Consider the following 18,550-nt stretch of genomic DNA (forward strand, 5'->3'; position numbering starts at 1 on the left):
CAGAGTAATGTAATCTTTTATTGGCCGTATAAAGCTGTACATTGCATTATTAAATAAAATTTACATTGACTCAACACTGTGCACTGTAACACCCAAGAGATAACAGTTTCCATGACAACCATACATATTATCCTTATTCAATCAGCATAAGGTAACAGTCTTATCAATAATTAGTTTTAAAAAAAGTCATTTATTCAGCAATAGGAGTAGCAGTGTACCTCAGTGTTGGTTGTGGAGCAGCTCTCAAGCTACCGGTGTATCCTGTAGGCAGAGTGTATTGCCTTGTAGGAGGGTTAAAGTGGCCGCCAGTTCGAGGTGGGAGAATCATCTGAGGAGAAGTCGTGTCCTTGGTAGTAGTAGTATATTGACCAAGAGAGTTCATTGTCGTGGTGTATTGTGTGTTGCCGATAAGGGGACCCATTGGGTGCATGTCAATCATGCTGTGGGGCACCTCCCTCATTTTCTCCCTTACATTCATACATCTTCCTTCTAAAGCAATAGAGTTGTTCTTCACTCCAAGATCTTCATTGATGCGGTTGAGGTTGCTGCGCAAGGCTTGCAAGGAGTTTTCTGATTCTCTAAGCTTTTCAGTTAAAGCTCGTATAGACCCACTGATCTCGGCAACTTCATGACACAGCTGGTATTGAGGCTGATCTCTGCACAGTTCTACATTAGGTCTGTAAGTACGATTCTCAAGACGTGTCTGTGCAACCTAAAGTAACCAAAGATCAATATCACTGATTAGTCGAAACATCTTCCATGACATAAAACATACAAATGACAAAAGTGTACAAAAGTAATCCAGGAAGAATTATCAAAGGGAATGGGATAGAGATTTTAATCTTGAAAATTGAACTTCACATGAGCCTTATGCAATGACAACAATGGTTAATAAGGCAGTCTTCTTTTATCTCATTAGGTTCAGCTTATGCAAAGTTCAACATTTGTATTTGGCCTTAGTATTTTGTGCTGTCAAAATGTCCTTAGGAGCAACAGTTCATTTCTACATACCATCATTGGCGCATTCTTGGCATCGATGGCTTCTTTTAACGCTTTTATGTCATCCTCCATGTTTGCTATTTCTTTCTCAGTCTGTAAACATAATATAGGGTTCCATAAAAAATCAGTACACTATGAATAACTAAAAGGATTAATGTAACACATCTGTCTTCAAAAAGGACCCTGGATGTGGTAAAGAACAGTCAATCCCTGGGGGGCACTCCCATATATGGACTATACGGGGATGATCCGCTAAACAGGGTATGGTTTTTTGAGCTTCTTGTCATAAACAGGGTATGCAATTTCACTCAAGTTCCAAGTTCTTTCTGAGTTTCAAAGAAGTGGCAACTAGCCTCTAAATTGTGACTATTAGTAGTTGATCATGAAGGACTTACATTTTTCTGTTGCCATTCCAGTTCACTCCTAGCTTGTTGGCTTTCATGTGTCCTCTTCCTAAAGGCATACTCAGATGCCTTGCGTTGAGCCTCCAAATCATTTGCTGTCTGTTGTAAAGTTGCAAAGATAGCCTCTCTCAAGTGTGTGGATGCTTTCATTTCCGCTTCAGCTCTTAGTTTGTTATAATTTGAAAAAGAATCCCATGTCTCTGGAGTGACACTGCCTTTGATGGTCCTGGTCGGATTGACTTGAAAGCCAATATTTGCAGACATATTGTTCAGTGTATGGCAATCACCGTCAATCTGCAGGGCAGTGTATTTGTCTGTAAGGTCTAAGTGAAGCTGATGTCTTGCCTCTTCAAGCAAACTAAGAAGTAAGAATTTATATATATGAAAAATAAACATATTTTCATCATTATCATTCATTTATTTACATTTCGCACTTATCAATTATAACATATATTTTGGATTTCATTAGTTTTAATGTTATTTCCCTCAACAAAAAACATTAAAACTAATTAAATCCAAAATCTTAGTACACAGGCCAAAAGAGGTACTACTTATCAAAGGTCAGCTAAGATTTCTTTACTTTATTTTAAATTTAGACGATTTTATTGATGCTTTTTAAGTATAGCTATGCATTTTCTTATAATATTTCACCGTAAAAAACCTAGCTTGGGCTACCTGTGTGCTCATGGAAAAATGTCTGTCTTGTAAGATTCAGAGGAAAATATAGAATGCCCTTTTCTCACACTTCAACTGATAAACATTTTTTTTTTTTCAATTTTATTGATAGATAATTTTTAAAACAGAGAAAGGGGCTTCTGTGTAAGCTAAATTATCAAAACTCTTTATGTACATCTTTCATTCCTGATCATAAGTAATAAAAGGAACACAAAATCTTTCAAACTATCGAATATTTTATGAAATTTCTTGGCCAATTATAAGCAACTCAGTTATATTCTATACTTTATTCATGCACCAGTGTAACGCATGCCTACAGTGTTTACGTATAATAGTTGCAACATTCTATGACAACCAGGTGTTAACAACTTAAACTACATAATGTGTTTTCTCAACTGGAAAGTAAACAAAACTATAAACAAATCTAAGCTGGGTTTTAGTAATTACTACTATCGTTAAAAAGTTCATTCTATCCTCACCATAGTTGTTCGGATGCTTCGTCAACTTTTTGTTGCAATAGAGCTTTTGTTCCTTCGATTACTTCCACTTCCTAAACAAAAAATAAAACAAAAGTAATATTTTCTTGAGAAAAACCCAGGGCGCTTTCTAGGAACAAATGTGCAATGCTCTTTTCTAATTCTTACCTTGTGTAGTTGAGCTTCAACTTCATCCCGAACAAGATCGATAGTCAGACGATTTTCTCGCAGCATCAAACACTCCAGGGCGATATCCAAAGGCACTTTCTTGGCTTCAAGAGCTCTTTCAGTCCGTTCTTTCTCGATCTTCAGAAGAGCAATCTCATGGTCAGTCTCAGCTAAACACCTCTCTAAACTCTTCCTCCAGTCATTGATATCATCAATTCTCTTCTCCAGCTTCGTATTACTGTCATGTTGAGTCCACCTTGTGTGGTTATCCGTCTCGTTTCGTAGCCATCTTCCTTCTTGTCGGATCTGATGGGACGATTCTCTTTGTCTCTCAGCATTAGTCCTTATGACGGTATTTGAAGTGTGCCAGTCCGACATGGCGAACCGTGGAGGAACCTTAGGGTTTGTAAGCGCCATATTTTAGCTTCAAGATGGACAAAATTTGCCTCAAACTTCCTTGATCAAAGCTTCGAAATGAATGAGGCTTGTTGTTGGTTTCCCTGGCATCAGTTTCAACAGCGTTTACGTCTCCATAGCAACAAACCTCAGATCAAAATATTCCCATCATGCATCTGGGCTCGTTCCCAGCTCTCCTCGACCAAGCGTGACCAAAATCAAAAAATCACGTTTCGAATGTATGGAAAAAGATTTCTCGAGAATTTGGTTTTAAAATCATGGTTTTCTACTTTACTAGCAATGGTAAAACATTATAAACCCACTAGACATTCTGTTATACTTATTTATTCTTGTTGACTCAAAGGTTTTTTTATTTTTCATGGTTTTTAGCCTCCCCACCAGAGACATACACCATCTACATGGGGTTAGATAAATTTGAAAGTAAGTTATGGGTAATAAAGTCTTGCATTGTTTCTAAATTTTAGGAATTTTTACGAAAAAGTTTTTCTTGCAATTACCCATATGGAAGGTATTTCTTTATTTAGAAATAATTGTTTTAAAAAATATTTTTTCTGTATCAGATCTAAAAGTGGGGAAAAGTGGAAGTTTGAAATAAAAATAAAAAATTTGTTGGTAATAAATTGTCATATATTTGCAGATGAAGATCTCATCAAATGGGGTTTCCCTGAAGATATTTGGTATATATATTTATACATACATATATTATTCAATTGATTATCAATTTCATCATTGAATTACTAAATGTATTGGTCAGTTAAATCCAGTATTGATTGTATATTGCCTTTTGATAATGGATAGGTTTCATGTTGACAAACTGTCGTCAGCTCATGTATATCTACGACTGCCCAAGGTAAAACAATCTACAAAGTTCATGAGCTACTTTATCAGGGCATTCTTATAGAAGTGTCCAATAGAGTGTAAACCTTATATCCCTGAAATAGCACAAAAACTAAAAAGCTCGTAACACATCTATTCCTTTTGTTTTCAATTATTGTTTAATTGGTGCTATTTTGTACTAACTAGCTAGTACTATTTCAGGGATATAATGGTTTACACTATATGGTTTGCATTATGCAAACTAGTTTGCTGAAGTTTGCATAGTAATTTTTTTCTATTTCTTCTATCATTCAAAAATATTCGGCTAAAATAAAAAAATAAATAAGATAAAAAAATAGCCATATAATTGTCAAGTAATTGATAATAAGCACTAGCCCTGATGTGAGCTTTTGCTGTCTATTGATAATTTACATATACATCTACATTTCTATATCATGGTTTGAAGGGAAAGAACATAGAAGCTATTCCACAAGATGTATTGATAGATTGTGCACAATTAGTAAAAGCAAACAGCATTCAAGGTAGGGTTGAAGATAATTTATTAAATAATAGTAATAATAATAATAATAATAATAAACTTTATTACAGTCTCAAAAACGTCTAGCTTAGCACACATGCTTTGCTAATCGGTGAGACCCAGCTAAATATACTATCTATATACAATTAGGAATATAAAAGGAATATACTATATATAAAAAATTAGGAATACATGGGGATTAAAAAGGGCCCTATAGCCAGAGGAAACAGGTCACATCTTAGCTTTCATCCTTCAGAGGGGATGGAAGCAAGGACACTGTACTGTGTCCTCAGGGGAAAGAAAGAGAGAGAAAAAATATGCATTTAAAGTTTCTTAGTCAAATCTTAGCTTAAGTATAATGTTTTTCATTACATTTTTGTTTTTATTGAGTATCATTTCTCTTGTTTATTGGTTATACATGAGAATCAAATCAAATCATTTATTAATTCACACCACCATATATCTAAATATTAGACAATCTCGTAACCAGAGCCTGCGTTTCTTCTGGCCTGCAGTGAAGAACTAGGGCTCTGGCATAATCCATTTTTTGAGACCAGGATTTCTTGGACTTCCGGTATAACAGCGCACGCGTTCAAAGACTTGCCAAAAATTAAAAATATTTTTTCCCCCGGCTTTTAATTCGTACTATGATTTTTACTTTGATTTTGAGTTCGATTTAATTTTGACTTTGCTTATATTGACTGTTTATATCTCACTTTCCGAAAATTGCGCATGCGCCAAAATATGGATTATGCCAGAGCCCTCGTTCTTCGCCGCAGGCCAGAGGAAACGCAGGCTCTGGGTACGAGATTGAATATTAGAGAGCATATGAAGACATATGAATATGGATACAAACTAAGATATAACAAATGACAAATGTATAGACATGAATCCCTAGCTAAAAAGTGATATTGAGGCAAGGGAGGAGATCAAACAAAAAAAAGCAGACAAATACCTTATAATTAGAACCCATTTACCGTTCATATCCATTCTGCACATGCTGCCATGGAAACCAGACCCAGCAGTGCAGATGTGCTCAGTAAGCATTCTGCGACCACACCATACTGATACCCCATTAGAAAAGAAAAATGTATAATTATAGCTGAAAGATTAACCAATGACTCTGGTTTCTCTTCATATCCAGGTAACAAAATGAATAATATAACAGTAGTCTACACCCCATGGTCAAACCTTAAGAAGACGGCAGACATGGATATTGGACAAATTGGTTTCCATAGTGATAAAGCTGTGAGTCTGGTTTTGTACTAAGTTGGAAGTAGTAATGAGGTTAAAACTATTGATTTATTTTTGTATTGTATCTGAAAAAAAACACATCAATTATGAGTGATTGATTCTTTAAATGAATTCATTGATTGTAAATTCCATAGTCAAACTCATGGCAGAATTCCATTTCGATCGACAAGAGAAATCCACATCGTACTCAGTCCCTGCTAGGAAAATACTATTGAAAATAGTTGATCCATAATGTGATCAACTCAGCTGGCCCACAGTGGGACTGTTTTGTTCATATAAAACATGTTTGGTTTTTCAGGTAAAAACAGTGAAAGTTGAAAAAAGAAGGAATGAAATAATAAATCGACTCAACAAAACAAAAAAAGAATTGTTTCCAGACTTCAGAGAAGAAAGAGAAGAAAGGGACAGACAAGACCGGGAAGAAGCTAAAAAACATATGCGTGAACAGGTAAGAAGTAAAAAATTTTAAAACGTTATAATTTTGTATCGAGCATAGAGGAGGGAGCTATATTGCTTGGCCTCCTGACTAAAGCACTTAATGCCAGATTGAATTAGAATTTAAAAGGTGATTTTTGCTGTGGGAGGAATACCAAAAAGAAAACCTTCGAAGCACAGGAGAAAACCAACAAGCAGCTCTACTCACATATAACACCAAGCCCAGGAATCAAACCAAGGTCACACTGGTGAGAGGTGGTGTGTCATTAGAAATGCTTCCCTAGATACTGGCTAAACAATAGAGGTTTTGCACCATCACGTACCGGCACCCATAATACAGCTTGGACTGCCTGTGGTTAGATGGCAGAACAATAAAATTTCTTTACTCTCGGGAATTGATTTCTTTCTCACGTAAAATGATTGTACTATTCCTGCCATCTAACATGGCTGCCATCACGTGATGGTGCAAAACCTCTATTCACATCAAAAGAATTTCTCATAAAAGTTGCAAAATTAATGAGATATGTTTTATGTTGTTTTTACCAATAGAAAAATAGAGAGAAGGAAGAAGAGAAAAGAAGGAAAGAAGAAGCAGCTTTAAGGTTTGATTGATTAGTTCTTTCCATAATACATGTTTGTCAGAAGCAAGTCAGTGTTATGCTCATACTATATATGGTTCTCTTTACAGGGATTATTCTACACTTTTAACTGAAGATAAAATGCGTTCAAATCGAGTAAGTGAATTTTGGAATCTAGGCACGCAATGCATGGTTTGTCAAAGCAAAAATTTCCAATTTTTTTCTAACATATCTTGTCAAAGTGAAATATTTTCCACTAACAACAGTGAAAACACTATCCTAAAAGATACTTAGCAAATCTTTCCACGGATAAGTTTGACTTTTTTTTATTTTTGAGGACTGTTGTTGTTGTTCATGGAACTGAAAAACCTGGAACTGGGAAATATTGAGCAGCTTTTTTAAGAAAATGTTCACTGATTGGCTAATTCATTCTAGCTGAGAGAAGCAAAATCACTTGAATGTCTTGGTTCTCTAAATATTTCTTTGTGTTGCTCCTCATTTAATGGCTTTTCTTCTTGATGTCATGTCATGTCATGTGTGAGTATATTACATCAAAGAAAGGGTCCCAAACTTCCTTATGAAAGGCAGAGAAGCCATAAAGAAGTTGAACCCCCAGATAAAAAGATGAGTGAAACAGCATTATTGATTAACATGGAGTTAGCTATTTTTAGTCTTTCAGCTAAAAATCCTAGGTAAAGTGCATACCATATATATTCATAAGAAAGTGAATGAACAAAATGGTACAAATTAGTGCAAAGTTTTGTAGGTCTCAGTATACTGAGGTCTACTGAATTTACTAGTTTGTGCAATTTCTTACAAAGATTTTCACGGATATATGGTGTTCCCACTAGTTCATCTGGTTGTGCAGTTGTCTTACAAAGAAGTGATGTTAGCTCTCTTCCATCTCTTAATACTTCCTACTTTCGTCCTATCTTAATCACTTAACACCTGCCTTCAACCTACGGACAACGGTTTTAATGCTATGGTAATACCTGCAGTTGTTTTGTAATTTAACAGTCCTTGTTTTTTTTTAGGAATGTATTTCAGATGAAGATGACTTCATGTAAGTGGAGCATGGTCAGGTCAGTGTTGACCAATATCTAACCCTCTGCAGACAATAAAATTTCATCAAACACTTCAGGCTCGCCAAATATATAGCAAGAACACATTTTACGATAATGTCATGGCAACAATTAAACCAATTTATTGGGGAAACTTTTGGATGTTCAGTGGCATTCATGCAAGTTTATTTTTAATTCTAGTTATAAATGTTTTCAGTCTTCTATTATCCAAATAACTGCTAGGTGTTATCGATGATGAAAAAGGGGAAACTATATTCAGGTTGAGCTTTTTAAAGATAAATAGATTTAACCAGTATGTCTGTATTCTCTGCCATAGCTTCCTACAGTTCATCCTAATCTTTTTTGCTGTTACTGTGCATCGATATTCACATGTTAACAAACACCTTGGCGTTAGCATTTTTTCATGTCAATTTTGATCTTTTGCTGAGTTGAGTGTAAATTGGCAGAAACGAGACTCCGGAGAATAGAAAAAAACTATGCTCTCTTGAAAAGAATTATTACGATCATTCCCAAGGGAGTGAAATAACAAAAGACATCGGCGGCCATGTTGGATGATATAACAAAAGAATTCCTTGAAAATTCTTTTAGGCTCCGTGTGATGGAAACCCAGCAATTTTCTTCAGCGTCTCTTATTTCCAAGAAACCAATCAAACCGTCTCTTTGCAGACGGCAGGAAATGAATGAGAACTAAGGAATGAAATTTAATGTCTAAAAAAAAATCTTTATTTCAAAAGTGGAAATGCCACACGAACCATTCGAAATATCTTAGCACAAAGCAGACAGAATGTGCTGATGAAAATGAATGATAACTAACTAAATGACTAACTAAAATCAACTAAAAACAACTAAATGATTTCGCTATTACACTATAAAATACGTAATGACAGGTACACACTTATTTCAATAAAGTTAGTCACCTGAAAAGCTACAAAGCTGAGACCGACAAGGATTATGGATAGATACATTTTACATGTTTTAACCGCTTGATAACTGTTGGTGGACTTGAGATCTTCTACCAGTTACAAGTTCACCTCCTCTGAGCATCCTCAACTTCTGCAGTTTGTGTCGAAACCTTTACTTGTTGAATATGTAACATTTCCCATGATTCTCAGCGATCACAGCTTTCTAGGTTTTTGGTGACTAACTTTATTGAAATAAGTATATACAAAAATATAAAAAGATAAAAAAACGGATCTAGATTTTTTGATCACCGAGACTCATGACGAACAGACCTCTTCACCTTGTGCGTATCGTTTACCCATTTCACACCCCGCGTCATTCCCTTGAGAATAATAATCTTTATTTAAATGGCATTCATATCCATGTGTCTTCTCATGCGCAACCGTTAGACAAAGAAATGTTACTCCAGGAAATGACACGTCGTCTGAAATGGGAAAACATTAAACCCAAGGTAAAAAGGTCTATTTAAGCAGTTTTCATGGTCCCTTTAAAGGTAACGGTACGGAACTGACGGCTTCCTTGGAACCAATCACAGAACGCGAGGTAACCTGCGTAGCGGCCCAAATTGGGGGGAGGGGTGGGGGGACTGTGTCCCCTCCTCCACAGGTCCCCCACCCCTCCCCCAATTTCCCAATTTGGGCCGCTACGTAGGCTAAACGCGAGGTCACTGCTAGGCCAATAAAGAACAAGCCCGAACAAGGCACGGTCACGGCTCGTCTGCACATGAGATTTTTGGGGAATTTATTCTAAGCAGATTTCTGCTTACGGTTGTTAACGAATATAAAATAACGAGGACAAATAGCTTTTGCAAATTTCGAGGGGGGGGGGGGGTGTCTATACTTGAACAAGAAAACACTTTTCATTTAATTTTACGGCCGTAAAACAAGATGATGTCTAACAACAAAAGAAAACTATATCAAGAATGCGAATCCAGGAATTTACAGGGGAAACGGTCATTAGTCTTGGAAAAACCGCTGAAAATTCCGCTATAGTTGTTATCTAAATTTTGGGGACTTCGACGTCTTTGAACCGCTTCTCCTCGATCCCTGGTTCCCCTCCTGATAGCAGTATAGTGCCTTTGTAATAAGACTATCTATTTAGCCGACAAAATTTTTTTTTAATATTCTAAATAACAAGGAATATTTAGACATAGTGGTCATGCACTCTACTTGGTGGAAACTTTTTCATATTTGCCTTAAAACTACTGCTAGTTGCTTGGTCTGTGTTTTGTTTCAACGATAATATGTATTGACATGCAGTATCATCAAGCATTCCCTTGACGCATTTGATATACCGGTCGATATGACTGTTTAAAAACTCTAAAGGAGCCGAGCCCTGCTTGAGGACCTGGTAATGAAAGTCTTTTAAACTGAACTTAGTTCCCAGATCTTTCTCGGCCTTTTTTCTCATCTTGATTAGTTCCAGTCTTCCCAGCATGTACGCCGTGGCTTGGCCGGGGTCGCTCTGGTACCGGGTCACTTCTTTGACTGCAAAGTCGGAAGTATCCCATGCATAGTCTTCAAACATTTTCAGTGCTTCGCTTCTGAGGAGCAAAAAACAACAACAAAGACTAATGGCACCTTTATTCACCACTTTGAAATTCCCCATAATGCTTTGCTTTTTCATTTAGTGTTACAAAAAATGTATTGTGATCCTCACGAATAGGTGCCCAAATGAAGTTTCAAACGAAAGAAAATATTCAACCTACCTTTTCATGTTTCGTGCATGAAGCCCTGTGTCTACTATCAGCCGTACAGCACGCCACGCCTTCATTTGTGCAAAATCAAATCATTCTCATTAGTTTTTCCATAAGGTCTGACGAGTCTATCTAAAAATGTCCCTCCGACGTCCACCTCGCTTACTGCGACAGGCACAAGTCTAGTCAAGTCGTCTACGAAAGCAAGGAGGAGATAGGGCTCGCCTCTCATCTCTGGGGTCTAGGCTTCGATTCCTGGACCCAGTGTTCAGCCCAGAGGTTTGTTTCGGGGTTCTATCTGTGAGTAAGCCATGCCCAGGGCTCAGTTGTTCAAAGCCCGATTAGTGTTAATCCTGGGTTAACTCTTAATAAGACCTATAGAGTTAATCCTGGATTAGCGCTAATCCAGCTTTGAACAACCCGGCCCGGAATTGGATCAGCCCAGAGGTTTGTTTCGGGGTTTGATCTGTGAGTTAGCCGTGCCCTGCCTTTGATCAGCCCAGAGGTTGTTTCGGGGTTTGATCTGTGAGTTAGCCGTGCCCTGACTTAGATCAGCCCAGAGGTTGTTTCAGGGTTTGATCTGTGACTTAACCGTGCCCTGACTTAGATCAGCCCTGAGGTGGTTTTAGGGTTTGATCTGTGAGTTAGCCGTGCCCTGCCTTTGATCAGCCCAGAGGTTTGTTTCGGGATATCGATTAAATGTGGAAGTCTTTTAAATCGAACCAGAACATCGACTATCTCACCTGCCATTTGAGCATGCCGTATTTCTGTAGCAAGTTCTCTTCATAAGTGTCTGTGTCATCAGAGATGAGTGGATTCTCACTGTACAAACCCCAGCCTTCAGTGAATGCCGTGTAATATGTCTTGGAGTCCAGCCATGAAGGAACTCCACCACACGAGTCCTGGAAGTGTTCCTTCAGACCTGCATTAGATGAAAAGAGAATAAATCAGATAATCTGATGCGATGGGACTCAAATCTATCTCTTTACCACGAGAAATTCCTAATCAATCCCAAAATGGACAGCGCTCCACATTGCCATAACCCCGATACATCACTTCCTTCTTTTCAAAGAAGTTTCTATCGACCCAAATGATTTGTCCAGTACCCAGTATTCCACTCGTCAAGAGCAAATTGTCTTTACCCAGTACCCAGTCTTCCATTCGTCAAGAGCAAATTGTATGTACCCAGTACCCAGTCTTCCACTCGTCAAGGGCAAGTTGTCTGTACCAGTCTTCCGCTTTCAAGTACAAATTGTCAGTACCCAGTCATTCACTCGTCAAGGGAAAATTGTTTGTACCCAGTACCCAGTCGTTAGTCCACTCTTCAAGGACAGATTTACTGTTTTACCTTGTACTTGGGTGTGATGACCAGGTCTAGCTTCATGTGCAGTTACAGACCACTCTTGAAACACAGGACCGTAGTCCTTCAAGAAGAACGGCAGCCCAAAGTAAGTAGGCTTGGAGCACTGAGAGTCGCTCTGTCTGAAGAACTGTGCGCCATTGGATGGGTTGTAATGTGGTAGCATCTCTACTGGACAGTTAGGTGCGGTGTTCTTCTCTCCAGCAAAGTAAAAGAGCTTTGTTATCTTGGGATACAGTAATCCCATGACCTAAAATGATTGGAAGATTAACGGAGCGTTTTTGGGTTAGTCAAATACCGCTGTGTTCCTTGACTACAGGCTCATTTAATCAAGCCTCATTTCAGTGGCTAAATATATACTAATACCAACGGTGAGATGAAGAATGCAAAACAAAGCTCCCCAAAATCCTGCCTGAGAACATGGGTGTTATCAAGAATTTTATTGTGTCATGGCCAATTCCCATAAGCTTTTCTTAGCCAAACAAGTTTATTTCTGTAGCGATATGTCAAATACAGGGGCGGCGGAACCGGGGGGCTCTGCCCCCCACCCCCCCAAATATTGGTTCTTAGTCATTGTTTTACGGCGCATGCGTCTGCAATCAAACAAAACATTGTCATTATCACATAGCGTTAAATATAATCTTTAGTGCCCCCCCAAAGATTTTTGCAGTGCCCCCCCGCAAAGATTTTTAGCTTCCGCCGGCCCTGAAATATCCAGTAAGATATGGCCAAGTATCTACTCACCTCTCTACAGTAGGATGCCCATCTCTGAATCGCTGCCCAGCGAACTGGACAATACTTCTGAGCAGTTTCTGGGCTGACGCATTTCTTGAATGCATTGCCATCGGATTCATTTGAAGGAAATGAACCATTGTTATGCCACATCACGCTGGAATTAAGGGTTTTCTTGAATTCCAAAATAGCTTCAGATTCGTTTGATTTCTTAGTGTAAATCTTTGTAATCTTTTTGATCTTTGGGGAAAATCATATAAGAATGTTTCACAACTTGAATTATATAGTCAGATACTGAGTGCACGATATGTAATGGCTTTAGTTTTGAAGAATCTTACTCCTTCTCTTCGTGTCTAACTTGAGACTTGCCACCCTCCCCAAGGGAAAGAACTCAAAACGAAGAGCGACTGTTATAGTTACTGACTGTCATAAAAAATTGGACTTCCTTTATTTAAATCAGTTTTGATGGATTACTAATGTCATATCCAAAACCTTTTTCAAAAGGCTATTTTCCCTCGTAACAAGCTTTCGATTTAGAGATACGAAGAAGTTTGTTTGCCTTCCAGCAAAGCCTTGGAACTTTGCCTGAATTGATTCGCTATCAAAGTGAAATATTGAATTATGAGTTGAATTCGAGATTAAGGTCGTAACAAACGATTTTAGTAGAAGAAATCTGGAAAAATGTCTGTGAGATCTTGGATAGTTCAATTCTGGAAGCCAAACTACTGCATTTCTGATGGAGAACAACTTATAAAAGCTGGAAGTAAGTAAACTAATAATGAGAAAGGGAAAGCCAATTAATCCATTCATTCAAAACGCTCTCAGTCCCAACACTCCGTAGTATGAATATCGGTAAGGATGATAATCCGTGCTATTAGAAGGTGGAGCCAGACTGGAGTGCACTCGCTTTAATACCCGAAGGGTCTGTGGCCGGAGAGCAGTCCAGGGACGGCGGAGCCGGGGGGGCTGGGGGACTTTAGCCCCCCCCCCCCCACTTTGTGAAATTTTAATACATTTTCACTAAACTCAGCCCCCCCACCTTGCCATACAATGTCACTATTGAGCCCCCCCAATCAAAAAACTGCTCCGCCGTCTCTGCAGTCGCGCGCGAGATAGAATGGAATACAACTGCGAGACCCACCGCCTCCCCCTCAAATTTAAAGAAAGTGGTTCATCATAAAGTTACCTCGGTGTAAAACTCATCAAGCTGTTTCATTCCTTCTTCATAGATTTCCTCAGGAGAGATATCAGTAGTTGTGAAGTAAGACAAAATCATTCGGTACGTCTCGGTTCCATTCAGTACCTCACCCGTTGGCAGCGTTTTTGTCGTTCGATTCTTCCAGTCCGGCTTACTATCGGTGTATACATAATCCACAGGCAACCCACCAAGACCACTAGCAACATCATTGGGCAAGCAGTGTCTCATATGATCAAATTCAAGGTAATTCAAGAGATCGGTCATTGGCTGACCAATACCATAAATGAGAGCTTCCCTTATAGAAGTACTGATGTTTCTTCCTGGATGTTTGTTCGCCCATGAATCCTCCACGCCGTTTTCTAGCTTGGAAAGATATTTCTTCTGAAGGTATAGTTTAGTGAACCATTCTTGTAGGACTCCAATTGAGTCGTTTGCAAGGGATATTTTAAGGAATGCCTGCTTTAGAGCGTCAACTCCAGCTATGCAGTCGATTTTTGTACGTATCATCCCTGTAGTAACGCCTAAAGCAACGTTGCTCCTAAAAGACAAACAGACTTGTCATTCTTATTCCTGAATCCTTCTTTTCTATTTTCAGTATTCACAGTTCTTTTTTGTATTTTCCTTTTTTTTTCTTCACTCCTCACCCCCTCCCCTGGGGGTATTAGACTACAATTCGCACTAAAACTGGCTCATACTCACTTCCCTTCCCTTCCAAACACAACATAAACTACATCCACTTCACCCCCCTCCCCGGCTTCACAATGATGAGATGATGAGCTTCTGATTTCAGAAAGGGATGAACCTCGTACTGAAACGACACTAAACTATTAGGGAGGGAGGTGTGGTAAGAGTAAGTAGGGATTGATTTAGAATTGAAAGGTATTTGGCTCGCTGGAAGCGTAATGAGAAGAGTCTCCACAGTTTTGGTGCAGACTGTATCTACTTGCTCGCTCGGCCAATTCATAGTCATGGGCTACGAAGTTGTTACCATCCTATTTTTGAATTGGATACTCTCACCTGTACTGATCAATAGATTGCTTATACTTTGAGATAGTTTTGATGACGTGTTCAACGTCATCATACGTCACTGGTTGGAAATGATATGCGAAGGCATTGACGTCATAGTCGATATTACAAATTGCCATCCAGCAAAACAGGTTTGGGCCAAGCATCCAGTCACCGGCATAGTAGTTCTCTTCGTATGGAACACCGAATGTGTGCTTTAGAAAATGTTTTACCTGCCAAACAAAGATAGGGGGCAGGTCACTATTTATCGCCTTGGCGGTATAGGGTTGGGGATTAGGGGGGTGTAGGGTGGGGGGTGTAGGGTGTAGGGTGGGGGATTCGTTCGCAAGTGCCACCAAGAGGAACTATTTTTGTAATCCCTCCCTTACTTGAGGCTGCTACTTTTTTATCTTGGGATTTTTTGACCTTTCGGTATTGTTGTTATAGTCACAGTTGTTATTGCTAAGTACTGAGTGAAGTAGCCTGTACCGTGATCAACGAAAACATGGTGTTATGCGGAATGTCCACTATTTAACGCCAAAATAATTCATTATTGATTATTGATTCTACCAGCTTATTAGATCCGTACTGAAGAGGCCTAATACAGGCCGAAACAGCTGTCCACGGTTTCTAGTTGACCTGGCTCATTTGGGCGACTTGAAGTTGTGAAAGGCCCATTGGCCCTCTTCTTAAGTCGTTTCATAAAAGGCTCGTAATTTACCTATTACGCATGTTCTCATTAAATTAGTGAACAGAAAACAACGTACAGCTTTGAGCCTGATGCAGCATCCAACAAAATAAGTTTTCAAGTAAAAATTTCTTTTATACAGCACTGTAATCTGGATAGAATCTTTCGCCGTTAATCCACTTAAGGTTAGTTTTGTCGCCAAACTGAGGATGATCAAGGCAATAATCCTTTCCTGTCTTGATATCTTGTTTCTAGATTGTCGTAATTCAATTAATCCCTAAAAGTAATCATCGTGAAGGATGCTATTATTCTTCATCATTATCATGAACAAACCTGTGCAACATTGTCGTCTTTTTGTTGCAAGCTATATCTTCATATATCATTCACCACTATAGACCTTATTCGTAGTGTGACAATGTTTTCCCAATTCAGCCTGACAAACCTCCAGAGGATTCATTTTCTTTTGTTTTTACTCTTCGAAAAATTCATGAGTATCCCAAAGCATACGAAAGGAATAACGATGATATCCCGACGAGTTACAAAACAATAGCTCTTCATTCCCCCAGGGGTTTGTCACGCTGAATTGGGAAAACATTGTCACACCACGAATAAGGTCTATTGACATTATCGTCATAGCTATCGTTTATCACCATCATTTTAAACAACATCATCATCACCATTATCATCATAAACAAACTTGTGCAACAGCCTTGCTACCATCAATATCATCGCCTCCTCCATCATCGTCATCATCATCTTCAAAGTTCCCCACCACCATCATTATCATCGTCACCATTATCATCATCATCATATCCTAACCTGTGCAACGGCCTTGCCTTCCCTTGGCTTCAGTTTGTCCATGTCTATTTTCATACTGCTGATTTCATCGTACAATTTCTTCGCAGCATCTGTTCTCTTTTTTAGTGTTTCAGGTGTTGGATCATAAGGTACGTACCTAAAAACACAATGATATGTCATTTCTCATTAGGCTTCTCCCTTGAACCCTGACTTATATGATCAGCCCAGACATTCAGTCATTCAGTCAGGGTAACGATAACATTCAGTTGCATGTTGAAGGTAAATTTAAAATCATTCTTAGTCTGTAGTAAATCCTTCGAGCAGCTGTTAAGTGTTGTATTCAGAGGCCTAACGCCATCAAGACCGATTAGTTTGCGCAAGTGTGACGTCAGTCGGATGGTAAAACGACTTCCGGGTCCAAAACGAAAAGCACTGGTTCTATAAAGATTTTCTTGGCTAGTTTTTCTTCCTGACAGGATTTGTTGTCCAAAGCTTTTGTTTCAGGGAAGTTCGATCATCGAGGAAATTTTTTGCTATTATTTTAGCGTTTTTTAATGAGCAGTTGGGACCGGAAATACGTCCCAGACGAATAATAGGGAGTTTAAGATTTGCAAAATCTAGGACGGCGACGTCAACCGGAAGTGTAAATAATTTCTCTTTGGGGTTCTGTTCATTGGAGATTTCATTCAAAACATTGTCAGTAAAGTCAACTCATCCACTGGGAAGACAGACTTTGAAGACGCCCGGACCCTAAAGTGAAGTTATTTACACTTCCGGTAGACGTCGCCGTCGTATATTTTGCAAATCTTAAAGTCCCTAATGTTTCATTTTGGCCTTTTGGCTGTCAATGGAAGTGGGCTAATTTGGAAACCGGTAGAAAAAGACGATTCCGAAAAGTGTTCTATATTAGCAATAGTTTTTCTTTGGCTTTGTCTTGGCTGAGAAAGGGACTTCATAAAGACCATATGATTTTTATGCTCATTTGAGCGTTCGATTGTTAAATGGTTGAGTAAAGTGATCAATTACTGATTGAATGAATGATCGCTTTGTTGATTGATTTCTCACTGATGATATCCGAGGAGGCGGAGACATGTTAGCAAACAAAGTTTCAAATATCTCCCCGATATATAAATATATATCCGTCAAGCACATTCTATATATCCAGGCTTATCTTCTTAATTAAATCAAGGGCATAATTGACCTTTTATGCTATATACGATATATGTACATAAATCAGCACTTTCACTCGACCTAGCTCGTGTTTCTGTATCACATCACGAGGAAATAATTTACACATCTTTTGCTGACGGCTACGAAACGCGTACCTATCAATTAAATCTTACCCAGAAAAAAAGCAGTGTAGATCGTTATATTAGTAGCGTAGCTCTCAAAACACTAATGAATATGGACATGCTTATACAACACCAAAATAATAAAAACTTTTTAATAAAGAGAGTTTGCAAAACTGAATAAGCTTAATCTCCTTCACGTCAATGGTAGCCTCTCTGACTGACACCAAAGATGGCTTTAGAAAAGACTTAAAGCCTCGTAGTCTCAGCAAAATTAATTCTATAAATGTATGAAAGTAAATATTCATGCTTACAGTGCTCTGACGTGCTGGCTTTGATCTTCAATATCGGGTTGCCATGCCACGCTATCAGGATTCATTTCGTAGTATTTCTTCTGAACTTCTTTCAGGAAGCCTTCCAAGTCAAATCGCTTAGCTTCTGGAGAGAACAAGCACGCTTCTTTCTTGGAAGAAACGGCTTTATTAGTCGCTGGACAAGAGCTTGGACTCTTGAAAGTTGCTACGAGTATACAGACAAGACCTCCAATAAAGAGAAGACAAGCGATCACCACAACAGGCCAGAACCTACGTGGATGATTGTTTTCCGAAAAAGAGATCTGTGATGTCCTGATCAACTGATCATCTGTGACCATTTCAAGTTTATCATCACCCTCTAAGTTCCTTCGCATGACCACTTTTGACATTGTGGATTTATGAGCTCAACAGTAAAGTAAATATGTCTGTGCAGCAAGAGCAATCAATATAAAGGACCATGCACGAGGTACCACAGCGAACCCGACAAGGTTGAAAGACTTGCGCTCTGATTGGCTGAACTACTAGTAGACTATTAGTGATAGAGCACTAACGAAAAGCGCCGGTTTTAAAATCGAAAAATGGCAGCTAACTTGTGTTTTCAACCTGACTTTTAGGCTAAAAACGATTAAACCCCTCACCTTCATGGTCTAAGTATACCTATGTGTGAA

The 18,550-nt window shown here is 38.7% G+C and overlaps 3 protein-coding genes across 3 annotated transcripts; 1 reads left to right on the forward strand and 2 right to left on the reverse strand.

Moving 5' to 3' along the window:
• Nucleotides 1–170: 170 nt before the first annotated feature.
• LOC116303882 (tektin-2) lies at nt 171–3,233 on the reverse strand. The gene is made up of 5 exons (XM_031713491.2): nt 2,723–3,233; nt 2,558–2,628; nt 1,395–1,761; nt 1,012–1,092; nt 171–712 (listed from the first exon to the last, which is right to left on the reverse strand). Exons 1-5 carry the CDS (start codon nt 3,137–3,139, stop codon nt 191–193), a joined length of 1,458 nt encoding a protein of 485 aa, XP_031569351.2. The 5' UTR covers nt 3,140–3,233; the 3' UTR covers nt 171–190.
• An 88-nt stretch (nt 3,234–3,321) lies between these two features.
• Nucleotides 3,322–8,137, forward strand: LOC116303879 (coiled-coil domain-containing protein 25). The gene is made up of 10 exons (XM_031713488.2): nt 3,322–3,421; nt 3,509–3,559; nt 3,777–3,816; nt 3,938–3,989; nt 4,422–4,497; nt 5,638–5,741; nt 6,046–6,195; nt 6,732–6,784; nt 6,871–6,916; nt 7,795–8,137. Exons 1-10 carry the CDS (start codon nt 3,397–3,399, stop codon nt 7,825–7,827), a joined length of 630 nt encoding a protein of 209 aa, XP_031569348.1. The 5' UTR covers nt 3,322–3,396; the 3' UTR covers nt 7,828–8,137.
• A 1,761-nt stretch (nt 8,138–9,898) lies between these two features.
• Nucleotides 9,899–18,374, reverse strand: LOC116303878 (uncharacterized). The gene is made up of 9 exons (XM_089033241.1): nt 17,883–18,374; nt 16,301–16,436; nt 14,806–15,026; nt 13,777–14,326; nt 12,603–12,830; nt 11,847–12,108; nt 11,242–11,420; nt 10,511–10,569; nt 9,899–10,345 (listed from the first exon to the last, which is right to left on the reverse strand). Exons 1-9 carry the CDS (start codon nt 18,269–18,271, stop codon nt 9,946–9,948), a joined length of 2,424 nt encoding a protein of 807 aa, XP_088889367.1. The 5' UTR covers nt 18,272–18,374; the 3' UTR covers nt 9,899–9,945.
• Between the last annotated feature and the right edge of the window lie 176 nt (nt 18,375–18,550).

This window comes from Actinia tenebrosa, unplaced genomic scaffold, assembly GCF_029948245.1.
Source record: "Actinia tenebrosa isolate PJP-AT-01 unplaced genomic scaffold, QUT_ActTen_1.0 PGA_scaffold1__47_contigs__length_23844297, whole genome shotgun sequence".
NCBI lineage: Eukaryota > Metazoa > Cnidaria > Anthozoa > Actiniaria > Actiniidae > Actinia > Actinia tenebrosa.